Genomic DNA, 18,244 nt, shown 5'->3' with positions numbered 1-18,244 from the left:
AAAAGAACTCTTGTTTTGTAGTTGTGTGGAATGCTCCATCATGTTGGTTAATAATGTTCCTATGTTACTGGTCTCTAAATGTGACTGTGGAATGATCTGTTCCTACTTTAGTTCTGCTGGCTTTTCCATGCAGATGTATTTATGACTGCTTGTGTTCTTGATGAATAGACTCAACATTTATCTCTGGAGTGCTCCCTTGCTTTAAGATCTACTTCAGCTATTCATATAGCCACTTACACTCTTTTCCCTAGTGTTTGCATTCTGTCCTTTTACTCTTAGCCTTTCTGTGTCAGCATATTTACAGGAGATTCTTGTAGACCGTGTGCATTATCACAATTTACTTCATTCTTACTCGTTTCTTTAAGCCATAAACATTTCTTGCATTGACCTCCCCCATTTAAAAAAAAAACTGTAGTTAATTATTTAGTGTGTGTGTGCCATCATGGTGCACTTGTAGGTCAAAGGACTTCTTTCAGGAATTGGTTCTCTCTATGGGTTCTAGAAATCAAACTTAGGTCATTAGCCTTGGTCACTTGTTAGTGCTAAGCCTTCTTGTCAGTCCATTTAACTTTTTATATCTCTGGTGGGGTTGCCAGCTTGTTGATTGATTGTGTGTTGTCCTAGTTTGCTGTTTGCTGCTGTGACAAAACACTGACCAGAACCAACTTGGAGAAGAAAGGGCATTACCCTCAGTGCCCTGACCACTTTGCAGTGACCCCACCTTTTAAGGAGCTCATCACCACTTTGATATCCCGTCGCAGGGACACTGGCTGCTCATCCATCATGACTTACAGGGCACTGTTAGTTTTGCTTTTTGTAGTCATAATCTATTTTAAGAGCCAAAGGAGAAAATTCATTCTTACTTTCTCATATAATTTGGTTTTAGCTACTCTCCTTTATTTCTGAACCCTCGCTGTCATTGTCCATCAGTTGTCAGAACTTTCTTTAACATTTTTTTATTGTTGTTTTGTTTTGCATCTCTTCTGGTAATAAATTCTCCTGGTTGTCTATCATTTTGTTTTTCAGCCTGGAACATAATTTTATTGGATACAGAATTTGAGGTTGACAGTTGGATACTTAGCTGTTAACGGTGTCTTACCTTCTAACCTCTAGTTTCTCAATGAAGTCCACTGTCCCTTGAGTCATCATTCAGTATTGTTAATACATGTCTTTGCTCTAATTACTTCAAGAACTCTTCAGTTTTGATTTTCAGAAGTTTGATTATGCTGTGTGTGTGTGTGTGTGTTTGTGATTTTTTTTTAAATGTATCTATTCATTTGTGTGTATGTGTGCCTGTGCATCAACCACATGCGTACCTAGTGCTCATGGAGGCCAGGAGAGGGTGCCATCCCCAGGAGTGATGCTGCATATGTTTGTGAGACACCATGTAGTGTTCTGAAAAGCAGCTAATGCTCTTAGCTGCTCAGCATCTCCTGAGCCCTACTTGGGATTTTTTTAGCTTTTCCTTTGGAGTTCACTGAGCCTTTTGAAACTAAATGTGTCTCACACTTTTAAATACTAGTGTCATCCTCTCTATCTGAATTTCTGGTGCAATACATTCGGACTCTTTCTCCATCCCCTGTGCTGTGGCTCAAATCTAGGGCCTTTTCATGTTAGAAGTGCTTTCTACCCCTGAACTATGGCATGGCCCCAGGCCTTAAAGTTTTTGGGGTGTGTGTGTGTTACCATAGCACATGTATAGAAGGCAAAGGACAGCATTTTGGAGTTGTTTCTCTCTATCCATCTTCACATAGGTTCTGGAGATCAAACTCAGATTGTTAAGCTTGACAGCAAGTGTTTTTACTTGCTGAGCCATCTTAATGGTCCCTCCATCAACTCTTCTTTCTTTCTATCTATCTATCTATCTATCTATCTATCTATCTATCTATCTATCTATCTATCTGTTAATTTAATCTAATCTATTGTCAGGATCTCACTCTGTAGCTCTGGCTAGCCTGGAACTCAATGTGTAGAGCAGGCTGGCTTCACAAGGATCCACCTGTGTGTGTGCTTCCAAAGTGTTGCCATTAAAGGTGTCTACCACCATGCCCAGCCATCCATCAACTTCTCTTGTTCCCGATACCTTTAAACCTCTTCTAGTAGTTTGTTTTCCACTTTATGTGATAATTTAAATATTACTTAGCATGTGCTAACATGTTTTTAAAACAAAGATAAGAATGAAAACAGGAAGGTGTTTGAATTATCAGTTCTTTTTTTTTTTTTTTCAGATTTATTTATTTTGTATATACAGTGTTCTGCCTGCCGGCCAGAAGAGGGCGCCAGTTCTCATTACAGATGGTTATGAGCCACCATGTGGTTGCTGGGAATTGAACTCAGGACCTCTGGAAGAACAGCCAGTGCTTTTAACCACTGAGCCATCTCTTCAGCCCGAATTATCAGTTCTTAACTAGAAGTAAATTTCAGAATTTAAAAGTAACTGAAGTATATTTTGTGAGGACTGAGATGGTGGCACCTGTGTCACACACACATACATACACCCAGATACACAATGATTCTGATGCATGATAGGCAAGGTCTGAGTGTAAAGTTCTAGAAGTTTTAGAAGCAGTAAACTTACCTTGCTTACACAAGTAGGTACCATGGGCAATAAAAACCAAGTTCTCTCATAGTGCCTAGAAACTGCAGCTCTGGGCTTCTGTAAATTGTGGGTAAGCTGAGGCATTTCCTTCTGAACAGAACTGGTCCACACAGTGTCTCAAGGAATTTATTGGTGTCAGTGTGGCCATCCTTGTTGGAATTGATGTTTTGGACAAGGTCACAGATGTAGTGTTATGTAATGCCAGTATTCACAGGAGAGCTGAATGTCTCCCATGGCTCCCCAGATTCATCCAATGGCATGTGAACCCTGGATGATTGCTGTCTTTGATCCAAAAAATAATTCAGATTAGTTGTTTTTTTTTTTTTTTTTAAATAGTGCCCTCCTTCCTCCAACTGGACTGTATATTCTTCTGAATCAGTGGTTCTGTGGCCAAGTCCTCCAGCCAGGACTTACGTTGTTGAGTGTCTGCTGAGCTGTTCACCAGCTGTGACCTTAGCATCCACCGTGGTAGTAAACTCCACAGTGGCTGCCTGCTCAAATATGGTGTGATCAAATCAGTTTTCTCCTCCTAAGTACCAAAGAGGTGTGAGGAATGAGCAGGTAACTTCTCATGGAGCTCTTAGCTACTCTTCCTTGCTAATCCTTTGCCTCACTCTGTGGGTTGCCTTGCTGGTTTGATGATGTTCCATGATTTGTGCTGACCCCAGTTTGATGCAGGCTCTTCTGTTACTGACAAACAGTAACTGGAGGCAAAGAAGATGACTAATACCTTGTGGTTGTGGCAGAATGCATAGCTTGGTTCAGGGCTTGCAGCTTGTATTTGACTAACTGTTCCATCACCTTAGGCCTAAAGCAACAAACTTCTCAAATAGTGTTGATCTGGAAGCTCTCCATAGCCATGAGATCATTCCACAGGATGTCTACAACCTGCCTACACTCCTCAGGAGTATTCCAGTAGCTCTCTACCATCAGGGTCTGTTTTTGAGGCCAAGGGCAAAGACTTCCTAATCACTAGGAAACTGGCTTACTGCCGACAGTGTACTAGCTCTAGGTCCAGGAAACATCAGCATCTGCCAGGACAGTGCCTTTCAGTCAATGGAGTGCTGCAGGGGATACTGAAGGTTGATGGCTTTCTGGACTTCTTGTCATGGTGAGATGAAAAGGCAGAAGGGACAGGGAGTGGTGTTGGAAGAGAACCAGGCAAGTCTACACAGGTTGTCAGGTGGACATTTTCCCTCAACTGTTTCTCCTTGTCTCATTTTACACTTCCTGGTACAGACAGTGTTATTTATACAGGTCTAGTTTACCAAAAGCTTCAGGTCAGTCCTAGCAGACACCTCATCAGGAAACAGGACTTTCTTATTAGCCAGAGGAAACCAACAAAGTACATCTTGAAGAGTTCTTATGTTTCTTAATGTTCATCTGATATTTATGCATCTCTCCCCATATTCTTTCATGATTTTATTTAGATGGAACTCTGGGGAGCTGGAGGGGTGGCTCAGCAGTTAAGAGCACTGACTGCTCTTCCAAAGGACCTGGGTTCAATTCCCAGCACCCACATGACAGCTCACAACTGTCTGTAACTCAAATTCTAGGGGACCTGACAACCTCACACAGACATGCATGCAGGCGAAACACTAATGCACATAAAATAAAAAAATAAATAGAATTGAAAAAAAAAGATGGAACTCTGGAGTGTAAGGCAAAAAGAACCCCCAAGAGTTTGTTTGTTTTTGTTTGTTTGTTTGTTTCAAGACAGTTTCCTCTGTGTAGTCCTGGCTGTCCTGGAACTTGCTCAATAGACCAGGCTAACCTCAAACTCAAAGGTGAACCCCCAAGATTTCTATCTAAGCCTTGCTTTGAACCATGATGTCACTGTTGAGTACATAGGACAGCTCTGACAACTGGAGACCATTCTTACAGAATATAAAATTATGTAATCCAACTGACCATGTAGATATTCAAACGCTGGTCTCTGTGCTTAACACGTCAAGACCTGGTTGGTGTTTGGCAGCTGTGCCAGGTGTTTCCCTGGTCTCATAACAAATGTTTGAAAATGTCTGGAGCTGTGATTTCAGCCTGCGTGCTTCACCCTGGCATTAATTGGTCAGGAAGGAATGGGATGGGCCATTGTGGCCCTGCATCCAGCACATCTAGGAGTTCTTTCAACTGCACTTCTTCATTCAATTAAGTTCTCCTCTGCTTTCTAGGGGTGATCTGAAGTCTTAAGTACTATATTTTTCGTTTTCAGATTTATTTGTTTGTTTGATTGCTTGTTTGTTTATTGAAACAGGATCTCAGTATGTAGCCCTGGCTGGCCTCAAACTTGGAGATTTGCCTGCCCCTGCCTCCTGGGTGCTAGTATTTAAGGCATACACCACCACATCTGGCCTCATTTTTAGAATTTACCTTTGTTTGTTGATGATAGTTCATTTCTCTTAAGAACTTTTTGTGCTAGGCATGGTGACATGTGTCTGTATCCCTAGTACTTAGGAGTTTGATGCAAGAGGATGGTGAGTTCAAGATGGTCTGACCTGTATAGTGAGACCTGTCTCAAAAACCAAAAGAAAGAAGGAAGGAAGGAAAAGAGGGAAGGGCTTTTTATTTCAGTTTGTTGTTAATCTCATGAAACATGACTGTAACTTTTAAAGTCTTTGATCATTTCAACATCTGGATCGTCTCAGAACTTTCCATTTGTTTATCGTCTTTTCTCTTGAAAATTAGTCACATATTTCTTTTGTATTGAGTAATACTGGATTGTTTCCTGGACATCTTGAACATTTGAGGTTCTAGGTCTTTATTAAATTTCCTGAAGAATATCAGTTTGCTTTGCTTTGTTTCACAGTTTTAGCCCTCAGCCTGCTTATTTTCAGACTGAGTTCTTTCTGTTAGTGGTTCTGATGTTGATTTGCTTTTCAAAGCCTTTGTTAGGCTCAATGGCAGCACATCCTGCTGCCAGTTTGTTTATATCAGAGCCATTACTATGCTGCTTTATGGCCAATGCCCACGCAGGTCATAGGTGAATCTGAGATTTGGCTTAGCTCACACACGGAATTTTAGGTGTTTGTACTGTGGAGTACTATTTATTGTCTTATCTGTTCATCCATTCACCTCCCCACTCCCAAAGGCCATTGTTCTCTACCTTTTAATTGGAAAGAGATTCCTCTTCGCTGTTTCCAACATTACCCCATACTTCCATGTAGTCAGGGTTGCCTTTTAAGATAACTTGATGAAAGGGACAAGAATAGAGAAGAAATAACCTTACTTTCTTCGTGTTGTATTACTTTTTTTGCTGGTTGCTTTGTCTCAAAACCAGGCTTTCTCACTTAAGTTTTTGGTGACCACCCCTCCACTTCCCCGTGCCCTGTGTCGATGTGTGATATGTGTACTTGCCTGAGCCAGGGTGCAGTGTGTATGAGGCCAGAAGTTGACATCAGAATGTTTTCCTCAGCCACTTCATCTTATTTTAAGACAAGGTCTCTGGCTAGGGATGTGGCTCATTTGGAAGAATATTTACCTAGCATCCACAAAGCCCCTGTATGGGTTTAATTCCCAGCACTGCGTAAACTAGGCATGGTAATGGACACTTGTAATCCCAGCATTCAGGAGATACAGGCAGGAGGATCAGAAGTTTAAATGTTGCCCGGTGGTGGTGGTGGTGCGTACCTTTAATCCCAGCGCTTGGGAGGCAAGGCAGAGCCAGGTGGATCTCTGTGAGTTCCGAGGCCAGCCTGGGCTACAGAGCGAGTTACAGGACAGGCACCAAAACAACATAGAGAAACCCTGTCTCAAAACCAAAAAAAAAAAAAAAAGAAAAGAAAAAGAAATTTAAAGGTCATCTTTGACTACCTATCAAGTTAGAAACCAGCCTGGGCTACATGAGCGCCTGTCTTAGAAAATAGAAAAGATGAAGTCTCTCTGAATCTGGGGCTCTCTGTTTCTGCCAAATTGGCTGCCAGTGAGTGCCTGGATTCTGCCTGTCTTAGTCCTCCAAGAATTAGGGTTACAGAGTCATGGCCCAGACTCTTAACATGGGTACTGGGGATCCAAATTTAGGTCTCACTCTTTCTCTAAGCCATTTTGCCAGCCCCTCATCTCTGTTTCTAAGAATTCATTTTCCAGTTACCCTACCAGAAGCTGGATCCCTTCATAGTTTAGTACATCTCACTGCATTTCCATACTGAAGCTGCCGTAGGTCAAATCTGAGAGAAAAAATATAAAAAAATGGAAGTGTAACTAGCCCAGTGAGGGTGCTTCTTTAGATTTGGCTCCTGTCTGCCACTACCATCAGCTTTTCAGAACTCTTAGTTAATTGTGTTTTGCATTTTGTCCCAGATTTCTACTACAGTCAGTGAGAAAGAGGGACTTCAGTGGTCTTACATTTTGGCCTATACCAGATGTCCAAGGATATTTTAACTAAGAATTGGGAGGAAGAAAAAAGTGATCTTGCAATTTACTAAGATAAATTAAGCACCCATTGAAATATTGTTACTGAGTTATTTAGTCTTTGTTCTAAATAAGCTTGGTCCCATAGAGAGTGTTTCCCCACAGTTCCCTTCTGTTGCTGGTCGCTTACTGTTGGGCCTGGTAGTTTTACTGCTCATTGAACATGAGACTATGTAGGAGATTAGACATAGCCCTAAAAGCCAAACATAAATAGAAACCTGAAGGCATGTAAGAGGCAAGGCTGCCTGGCCTGTTTAGAGTTGAGCTGTTGTGGCTGTGCCTCCCCCACCCCCATTGGTTTTTGTAATGAGTGCAGAGTGCAGTGACTTTTGTAAAGCCACTGAGTTCTGATCCCTTTTGGCCAAACAGTTGTGTCTTCATTCTCTCTCCCTACTTTTTACTATCGTCAGTCAGAGAAAACCTGCTCCTTCAGCACTGGGCTTAGAAATTGCTTTAGCTCACTGATCCGTCAAGTCACCTTAGCTAAGAATCAGTTCATGCCGGGCAGTGCTGGCACACGCCTGTAATCCCAGTGCTTGGGAGACAGAGCCAGGTGAATCTCTGTGAGTTCAAGGCCAGCCTGGACTACCGAGCGAGATCCAAGACAGGCACCAAAGCTACATGGAGAAACTGTCTTAAAAAAAAAAAAAAAAAAAAAAAGGAAGGAGAAGAAGAAGGAGAAGAAGCAGCAGCAGCAGCAGTTCACTGACTGCTCCCACAGAACACTGAAGTGGGGGACACAGTTCAGCCCATCGCTTTTGCCACTTTATAACCAGGATCACCTTTGTTCCAGTCCAGTCAGATTCTTTGTTTCTGTCTGCGCTGTCATTACAGCGGCTTTTACTTTCCATGTTTCCTCACTGTCCTTTTCCTGACTGTCCATGTGTTCTCCAGAACATAGATGATTTAGGACTTTCCTTTCTTTGAATTTTATTACATTTATTTATTCTAGCCCCACCCCGTGTGTGTGTGTGTGTGTGTGTGTGTGTGTGTGTGTGTGTGTGTGTGTGTGTGTGTGTGTGTACACACTTTACGCAGCTCATCTGTGGAGGTCAGAGGACAAATTCTAGGAGTCAGTTCTATCTTTCTACTGCATGGGTCCCGGGATGGAGCTCAAGTTAGCAGGATTAGTGAGTGATAAATCACCTTTACCTGCTGAGCCATCTCATTAGTCCCTCTTTCTTTTCTTTTAGAACACTCCGCAGAATTGCCTTTAGCAGTCTCTTCTCAGGAACACTGGCTTTTTGTAGCATGCACATACCTCAGAAATATTTGCTATAGTTTAGAACTTGAATGTCCTCTTAAAGTTCCACATCTTAAAGACTTGAACCCCAGGATGATGTCTGGGGAGGTTCTAGGACCTGGTGGCAGGTCTTTAGGACTTTGAAGGTGATAATGATACCCTGGCAGTCTCTGTATTCTCCTTGATTCTTTGCTCAGGATGTAATAATCAGTTAGCATCAGCCATGTGCTTCCACCAGTGTGGGTCTGTTCACAGGCACAGAGGATCTGGGCTGAACCCTCCAAAACTATGCGCTAAATACATTATGTGTTGATTCTCTTAGGTGTTTGGTTACAGTGGCAGTGCTGGCTCACCCTCTTCTGCCTCTGCTCCTGGCACAGCCACATTTTAGGTAGTCAGTACAATGCCCTGCTTCTTGATGACACTATCTGTTTTAGTCAGGTCAGGTCACTGTAACACAATACTGCAGACTGGGTGACTTCTGAAATTTATTTCTCACAATTCTGAAAGTTGGGATCTCTTAATATTGAGGTGGTGACTGATTTGAGGGTTAGTAAGGTCCTTCTTGGTGCCCACATAACTGCCTTCTATCTGTTCTCCCATGGTAGTGTTATAAATTTCATCCAGGAGGGTCCCTCCCTCATGAATTCATTAACTCCTAAAGGCTTTTCCTCCAGGTACTATGCTTTGGATATTGTGGCGTGACAAGGATTTGAGGGGATACAAGCAGCTGATAGTGAGACACTAAAGTGATCATATAAACACAATAGTGAGTAATTACAGGATCAGAGCTGAGTGCTGTACGCATTACTTTCATGTTTTACTGCCTACAGGGTTTTGTGTATGTGTGAAATTATTGAAATACTAATGTCACCGAGATGCCACAACCTGGCTTAGCTTTCTGTGGTCTGAGCCTTAAAGTAGGTGTTTCTGTAGAGCAATGGATCTTAGCCTTTCTAATGCAGCGACCCTTTTATAATACAGTTCTTCATGTTATAGTGACCCCCAATCATAAAATTATTTCATTGCTACTTCATAACTGTAGTTTTGCTATGGTTATGAATCCTAGAGCCAGGCAGTGGTGGCACATGCCTTTAATCCCAGCACTTGGGAGGCAGAGCCAGGCGGATCTCTCTGAGTTAGAGGCCAGCCTAGTCTACAACAAAGTGAGATCCAGGACAGGCACCAAAACAACACAGAGAAACCCTGTCTCGAAAAACCAAAAAAATAAAAAATAAAAAAAAATGAATCAATGTAAATATCTGATATGCAAAATATCTGATGTGATGATACTATGGAGGTCATGACCCCACAGGTTGAGAACCACTGCTCTAAGAAGCTGTGTCTACCTTCTTTAAGTGGGTATTGTCACTTAGAACTAAGCTCTAGACCTCAGTTACTTAGCTCTGCTAAGTTGTCATTCCAGGCATTCAGTCAAAGAGATATAAAATATTTTTTTAGCATCTTTAGGTCATAAAGCTTTTATTGACATTTCCAATCCAGAGTCAATGAGGTGTTTTTTTTTTTCCCCCGTTTTTTGTGAGTTTTTTCCCCTAGGGAAAAAAAAAAACTTTAACTGAAAATTTTCGTTCATAATAACATTAATTAAAAACAGCAACTGTTTCTTATTCATTGAAGTCTATCTTGAAGAAACTCTGAAACTGGCTTTGCTGGGCTATAGTAGGACTGAATAAGAAATCTTGTTAGATGCCATCAAAGATCCCTCCCCTCTTGGAGACCTATGGACTTAGAGATTCTTCCTGCCAACTCCAGGAGGGTGGCAAAATCCACTGTCAGAGTTCTGTACTGTCTTCAGCTCTGAAATGACAGGAAGCTTTTCCTCCTGTTTATATGCTTTTGGTGCTTTAGTCAGTAGCAGATAGATAGGAGCAATTTTCTGTCCTAGTTTTTGCTGCTTTAAGTACTTGAAAATTACTTGAGACAGTCTTTAGATGGTGATCTCTTTAGTCATCCCCAGGTTTCCAGGTTTCTGTCTGTTATAGCTAACATTACCAGGGTTATATCTTGGTTTTTGTTTTTGTTTTTTGTTTGTCTCTTTGAGACAGAGTTTCTCTGTGTAACAGCCCTAACTATCCTGGAACTTGCTTTGTAGGCCAGGCTGGCCTCAGACTCACAGAGATCCACCTGCCTCTGCCTCCTGAGTTCTGGGGTTAAAGGAGTGCACCATCACTGCCCAGCCTATATCTTGATATTTTTATCTTGTCTTTGTATTGTGTCATTTTATCTGATGAGTCCCAAACATTAAGTCAGGGATTTTCTTCTTTCTTTCTTTCTTTCTTTCTTTCTTTCTTTCTTTCTTTCTTTCTTTCTTTCTTTCTTTCTTTCTTTCTTTCTTTCTCTCTCTCTCTCTCTCTCTCTCTCTCTCTCTCTCTCTCTCTCTCTCTGTCTTTCTCTCTCTTTCTTTCTTTCTGTTTTTCAAGACAGGGTTTCTCTGTGTAGTTTTGCGCCTTTCCTGGAACTTGCTTTGTAGACCAGGCTAGCTTTGAACTCACAGAGAAGCCTCCCGAGTGCTGGGATTAAAGGCATGCGCTACCACTGCCCAGCAAGTCAAGGATTTTCAAAGAAGGACCAAAAGGAAGAAAAGAATTACAATCATGAGTCCTTTTTGAAAAATCTCTGGCTCTGACTCTGTGTCTGTGTGTGTGTGTGTGTGTGTGTGTGTGTGTAGGAAGGAGAGTAGGTATATATGGAAGCCACCCTCAGATGTCTTTTCTCAGGCTTGGGCTTGCCAGTTAGGTTAGCTTGACTGGCAGGTGCGTCCCTGTCTGTCTCGACCTCTCCAGGACTTAAAGATGTTATGTCACTCACAGCTTTTTATGTGGGTTCTCCGTCAGACTCAGGTCTTCATGTTTGCATAGCAAGTACTTACTAACTGAGCTCTCTTCCCAAAGATTATTGTCTCTTATAAACAGAATGTCTAAATGAATTCCTGGTAAAATGCTTTTAGTTGTATAGTAAATGTATTTAAAGTCATATTCTACTTAGTTCCATCTGAAAAGCAAGCCTTTAGCTTTTCAGTATTAAATCTGTTACAGAGAAAACAGTATTTAATGTGTACACGGGAAGAGTTGGAGAAATAGTGCAGCAGTTAAGAACACTTGCTACTCTTGCAGAGGACCCAGGTCTGTCCCTATCTGCCCAAGCCATTTTCATGTTTTAATGAGATGATGGCTTGAATTAATTTGCTGACATAGCCCCCCCCCCCCCCCCCCCCGGTTTACTTAACTAAAGACACATTGGGCAGTGACTCTGATTTAGGCTATCATGAAACTTTTTTTTTTAACTTGTTTTGTTACTCTGTTGAACCCAGCATGAAACTTTTAAGATCAGATAGTGCAGTAAAAATTCTATACTGGGGCTGGAGAGTTGGCTCTATGGTTAAGAGCACTGGCTCTTCAGCCAGAGTACCTGTGTTCAATCCCAGCACCTTCATGGAAGCTCACAACTGTCTATAACTTCAGTTTCAGGGGCTCCAACACTGTTCTAGCCTCTGTGGGCACTGCTCACATGTGATACACATGCATGCAGGCAAAATAATTACATATGTAAAAATATATTTTTTTTTAATCTATGACTTTCTGCTGTGTGGTGACAGTGTATACCTTTAATCTGCCTTTAATCCCAGCACTCAGGAGGCAGAGGCAGCCAGATCTCTGTGAGTTCAAAGCCAACCTGGTCTATAGAGCGAGTTCTAGAACAGCTAAGGCTACACAGAGAAACCCTGTCTTGAACCCCCCACCCCCCCCAAACAACTATGACTTTCCAAATAGTAATGTTTGCCACTGAGATTTGGTCATTTTAATAATGGGTGTTCTACACTCAGATGATACATACTATATGTGTATGTTAAAGGTTCAGAGACCTAGACAGAAATAAGATGAGCCTAGTTCATGTCTTCAGGGTGAATACTTTTATTTCTGCGGAAGAATTATCATGGAACTTTTGACATGATGTGGTTTAAACACTTGCAGAATGATGGTTACCAACATAAATGTGCCGTGTGTGTGTGTGTGTGTGTGTGTGTGTGTGTGTGTGTGTGTGTGTTTGTTTGTACTTAGTGCAAATATGAGCAGCAGAAATAAAGCTACCTCACATAGGTAAGGAAAGTAATTCACATACATAAAGGTTTTTAATTTTTCTATTAGTTTTCTGTATTTGAAAGCTTTTTTTGTTTTGTTTTGATTCCCTCCCCCCCCCCCCCCAGACAGGGTTTCTCTGTGTAACAGTCCTAGCTGTCCTGGAACTCACTCTATAGACCAGGCTGGCCTCGAATTCACAGAGATCTGCCTGTCTCTGCCTCCCAAGTGTCAGGATTAAAGAGGTGCACCACTACTGCCCAGCTTGTTTTGATTTTTTGAGACGGGTTCTCAGAATCACCCTGACTGTTCTAGAACTTGCTCTGTAGACTAGGGTGGCCTCACCTGCCTCTCCCTCCCAAGTGCTGGATTAAAGGTGTGCGTCACCATGCCCCATGCCTGGCTAGAGCTTCCTTTCTGAAATGGGTCTACACTCAAATTTGCCATCCTCCTGACTCAGCCTCCTGGGTAACTGGAATTATATGTGAGTACCACCATACCCAGTTTGAGGTCCTTTTTGAGTTGTTCATATTAGATAGTGAGAGTGTAGAAGTTTTGTTGATTATTTCACAATGACAAGAAACTACACCAAGTTACATGTTTAGAATATTTAAAATATATGAGAGTCTAGAACTGCTCGGGTCAACCTGATGCATTATTCAAGTAGATGGCACAGAATCTACTTCCTTGTTACCATGCCCTGCTTTTCACTTCCTGCTCAATGACTGAGTGTTGAGCATAAATTTTCTATTCATATAGAGGATAACATAGCTGAAACTACCTTTGCATTTTACCTTGGTGGAACTAGTGGGTCAGTCTTGATTATTGGGCATATTTCAGGCACCTTTTAAGATTGGTGCTTTAGCTTTCCTTGTCGGTATTACTTGGCATATGTAGTGGAAAGCCATTACTACGGATTGAATTGTTCACTTTTGAATCAAACCTCATAGACACAGCTCTAGTGTTACTCTGAGAAGGCAGTGCCTATTTGTTGATTACATAAGGAGATTTGAATTCTGTTTCCAGCTATGCTACTAAATGGATGTGTTCTCTGCTCTGTTATACCCGTCCTTTTAGAACTTGCCTGCTTTGAATTTCACTTAGACAAGTTAGGGGGCCAGAACATGGTCACGTGTCAATACTGAAAGTTTTATGTGAAAGACTAAAGAGACCTGGGATGTTTGGCCTTGAGATCAATGGCCAGACCTAGTAAAAATAATTTATTTTAATTCAGATGTCAAACCAAATGTACTTTACCATATTAGTTAGCCCTGTCATATAGGAATGTAGCTTGGGAAAGAGAGAGATTTCCCAGGGAGTAAGAGTCATTTTATTTTGTATTATGCATAGCCCAGACCAGTAAGGGGGTCATTAACTTTATGCGTGCTTTAGAACCATTTTAGATTCTTTTAAATGATATTCTTCCTGCAATTAATTATGGAACAGTGAATTTTGATGCATGCCTTCTCTGCTTCCCACCAGCACTGTCATTTTTTACCCACCTACTCTTTCCTAACATTCTTTATCTTTTCATCATGATTTAATTTCCCATTTACTTTTGTCTATTAAGCTTTCTTATGCCTGGCACTATATAAGCTAAAGACAGACCCATAGGTAAGAAGGCAGTGTAGGTCAGTATGACCCATAGAAAATAGATTCATGATCATGTAGGCTGTGGAAGTGTCTGGTAAAGAGGCTGCCTGAGACTTGTTCTAACTCTGTTGCTGTGTAGCATTCTCTAAGTATGCCAAAGAGAGTGGCTTCTTGCCCTTTTCCTCTCTTAGGGTTGGCACGAGAATATGGCATTGCTGTTCTTTTCTGTTTTTTGTGATTTAGAGCTTATCCATTGACCAAGTATTACCTGTTTGGTTGCTGGTTCCTCCAAAAAAAAAGTGAATTTCATTTCTCTGCACCACTTCTTTCCAAACTAGCTCTTGGTTGAGTTTCAGAGAAAGGTATTCTGAGCTCTCTGAGGGGAAACGGGAGGAAGTATTCCTCTAGACAGTTTCTTCCTGGGTTTGGTGGTCTGGTTCACCTTCCTTAGACACTGAAAAGTAGCCTTTGGCCTTTTGGATTTGCTAAGTTCTGACTTCCTGGCTTTATATGTCCAAAAGTTCTGAGATTCAAACTATTTCACACTATCTACTGTTCTTTGAATCTCTGCTGCAGCATCTGCCACTCCTCTGCCTTGTTAGTTTGATGAAACACTACACTTGTTGGCTTCTGGTATATATGCATGTGTGTGCACATGTTTTAATGAACAAAATGGAACTTGTATTCATATTCCTTTTCTGGGGTTGTTCATAGTTACCCATTATAAACATCCCTTACCAGAATGGTGCATTTGTTACATTTACTTTTTTTTTTTTTTTTTTTTTTTTTTTTGAGACATGATCTCTCTTTATAGTCCTGGCTATCCTGGAACTCTGATATGTAGACCAGGCTGGCCTCAGATTCACCTGTGTCTGCTCCCAAGTGCTGAGATGACAGGCATGTGCCACCACTCTCAGTTTGCAGTTACAGTCCTGCTTGTAGGTGTGGGTGGGTGTGGGTCAATATGCTTCTGTGTATACGTGTTAATGGGTGTGTGTGTGTGTGTGTGTGTGTGTGTGTGTGTGTGTGTGTGTGTGTGTGTGTGTGTGTGCTCCTGTGTGCTTGTGGAGGCCAGAGGTCAGCCTCAGGAGCCATCCATCCTGTTTTTCTGGGCTAGATCTCTCATTAGTTTAGAACTCACCAAGTGGGCTAGTATAGCTGGCCAGTAAACCCCAAGAATTTGCTAGTCTCTGTCTCCCCAGATCTGGGATTACAAACAAGTACTGCCCACACTAGCTGAGCTATGTTCCCAACCCACAGTTTCTTTGTCTGTGTGTATGTGTGTGTGCATGTGGGAAGACAGGTCACTGTTGGTGTCTTGCTCAGGTACCTTCACTTGATTTTTTTGATAAGGGCTCTCATATGGAGTTAACTGCTTTGTCTAGACCAGTTGACCACGTGAGCTCCAGAAACCTGCCTGTCTCTGTCTCCTGTGTGAACCACAGGCATTTTATTGACAAACCACCTCCCTAGCCCCCTGGAATTATTTTTAATCATCTTTGGAAATATACTGGATGGAAAAGAGCTATTGACTTACTGAAAAATATGAAGCCTGGTATGGTGGCTCATGCCTGTAATCCTAACACTTGGGAGACAGAAGCAGGAAGATTGCTATGAGTTGGAAGCCAGGGCTACAGTGTGAAGCCTGTCTCAAGAAAGAAAAAAATGCAGAAAATAAAATCTTGCATCTAGCTTTCTCCATTTACTCTAGATTGGCTAATAGAATTTCAGCCAGAAATCTGCAAATAGGCAGACATCTAGTTGTAATTGTGGTGAAAGAATCCAAAACAGGAATATAACCACATAACTTTTCTTACAGAAAATAGGGATTTTTTTTTTTTTTTAATGAATATTGATGTTAGCCTTTTCTCTTTTCAGTTGCTCTAGGTCGTAACCAGCCTTTGAAAAAGGAGAAACCAAAATGGAAAAGTGATTATCCCATGACAGATGGACAACTGCGCAGCAAGAGGGATGAATTTTGGGACACTGCACCAGCTTTTGAAGGTCGGAAAGAAATCTGGGATGCCTTGAAGGCTGCTGCACATGCTTTTGAAAGCAATGATCATGAACTGGCACAGGCAATCATTGATGGTGCAAACATAACACTACCACACGGTAGGTTTGGCGTCCTGATGACAAAGGGGCAGTCACTTTGTCTTCAATAGCAGGGAACCACTAAGGGGGAAGTTTCTGTTTCTCTTCTACAAGTATTCTAATTCTTTTTATTAGAGTGAAAATTAGCACTCCTCTTTTTACATTTTTCAGCTGGTGGTAGTTTATATCTTGGTTCATTTTTATGTTTCTTAATCTCAGAAAAGAGACCATGTGATAAGCTGCATTTTCTAGTTTCTGTGTGACTTAGTTTTTTGTGGACACAAGCCCCCTTGTCTGTACAGTGTACATCCCTGCCCAGCAGTAGTTGTTGCTGCTGCCTTAACTGCTGTCCTGCAGAGCTGAGGACTCTCAATTTATGTTTTATAAAGTGCAGAGGATTCATGGATGCCCCTTTGCCATCATGCTTTCCCATCATGTAGTGTGAGCAGACCTAAACTTTGAAGTTTGGGTTGTTTGTTTGTTTGTTTTGTTTTTTAATTATTATTTGGGGGCAGCGAGGGCCACAGGAGAGACAGCTCCACTCTTGCAGAGGACCTGGGTTCAGTTCCCAACCAACCATTTGGTGGCTCACAAGAGTCTGTAACTCCAGCTCCAGGGAAATCTGATTCCCTCTTCTGGCTTCTGCAGGCACTGCATGTATGTGGTACATATACATACATACATTCATACATAATTACATATGTTTAGGTAAACATTCATACATTAAAAAATAAAATAAGCCGGGCAGTGGCGGCGCACGCCTTTAATCCCAGCACTTGGGAGGCAGAGGCAGGCGGATCTCTGTGAGTTCAAGGCCAGCCTGGTCTACAGAGTGAGATCCAGGAAAGGCACAAAGCCACACAGAGAAACCCTGTCTCAAAAAAACCTAAATAAATAAATAAATAAAAATCTCTCTTAAAAGTTTTTTTTTTTTTTTTTTTTTTTTTTTTTAATGTATGGGTATTTTTGCCACGTGGATGCTGGGAAGCAAGCCCATGTTCTCTGGAAGAGCAGCAATAGCTCTTAACTGCTGAACCACCTTTTCTACCCTGGCTTCAAAGTTTTGAGGGGTAGTTTTCCATAACTGTAGCCATGAACCTTATAAGAAACCTTTCTTACTTTGAGAAAATGACTAAGAACCACCATAATTTGTATGTATCCAGGGACACATAGATGCCAGACTTGTGCACATACCCTTGTATGGCCTCTTTGATCGAAACATTAAATATTTCACGTTGAGGTTTAGGTATTATTTTATATATGTCCTCTTTGTCCTTTTGCTTTATGTATTTGTGTTTTTCTCTTCAGCTTTGCAAGTTAGTATCTTTCCAGGTTGTTTCTTCTGACCTATATAAGGGATAACCACCTACATTTACTGTTCTCTATTCATTGTTAGGCCACTGTTGTTTTCCCCAATGTCTGTTTTACTTTTGTTCATTTGTGGAGAAGCAATGTTTTAGTAATTTAATCATCTGCAGAATGTCCTTTGACTCTTTGTCCAATGCAGAATGTTTTTTACTCATGAGCCTTGCCAACTTTCCAAATCCCCTGCTCTAATTAGCCATGCTTCTAAGAAGCATTCCTTGTTTTATGACTGTCTGTTACTTATTAGGAGCACTTGTTAGCATGGGCTTATATCACTAACATTTATTGAACACCCACTTCTCCCACATGCGTAAAAATGATCACTCCTATATTTGAAGTATCTGAATAGAGTGCCATTTCAACATGCCTACTTAGTCCCAGTTTTTGTACCTGGTGTTTAAATTCTTTACTTCTTCCATGATTGTAGATTAGGAGGTGGTGACATGGTCTTCCATCTGCCCCTTCAGCTACCCCATTATTGTGACAGAGAATGAAGGTTCCACTTTCATAAAGTTGTTACCTATTTCTGATACTTACATCCCTTATTTCCCAAGCAGAATCTGTTGTGTAGGCCTGCAAGTGGCTGTAAGGAGAGTCATGTTTATATGGTGGTTTTAATCTAGAACTCCAGACTTTGACTTCCTTATTTTATACTTAACATAGTTACCTATAGCTAATTATGTTCTCCAAATTGTGGCTTCGTTTAAAAGCTCATGGAGGCAGGGATCACCAAGATGGCTTAGCAGGTGAAGGTGTTTACCATCAAGCCTGATGACATGTGAGTTCCATCCCAGGAACCAGCTCCCTCAGGATCTTCTGACACCCTCATGTGCGCTGGCTGTGGCA

General features: G+C 41.5%; 1 protein-coding gene across 6 annotated transcripts in view; it reads left to right on the top strand.

Annotated features, from left to right (window-relative positions):
* The window catches only part of Ubtd2 (ubiquitin domain containing 2), a 57,091-nt gene that overhangs the window by 28,223 nt on the left and 10,624 nt on the right, over positions 1-18,244 (top strand). For all 6 annotated transcript variants that reach the window (XM_076578069.1, XM_076578066.1, XM_076578071.1 and 3 more), the window contains exon 2: positions 15,818-16,054. In XM_076578069.1, the coding sequence (XP_076434184.1) occupies positions 15,880-16,054 (175 nt within the window). In that variant the 5' untranslated portion in view covers positions 15,818-15,879. The remainder of the gene's footprint in view (positions 1-15,817; positions 16,055-18,244) is intronic.

This window comes from Peromyscus maniculatus, chromosome 8, assembly GCF_049852395.1.
Source record: "Peromyscus maniculatus bairdii isolate BWxNUB_F1_BW_parent chromosome 8, HU_Pman_BW_mat_3.1, whole genome shotgun sequence".
Taxonomy (NCBI): domain Eukaryota; kingdom Metazoa; phylum Chordata; class Mammalia; order Rodentia; family Cricetidae; genus Peromyscus; species Peromyscus maniculatus.
This window is presented reverse-complemented; position numbering and strand designations above follow the sequence as displayed.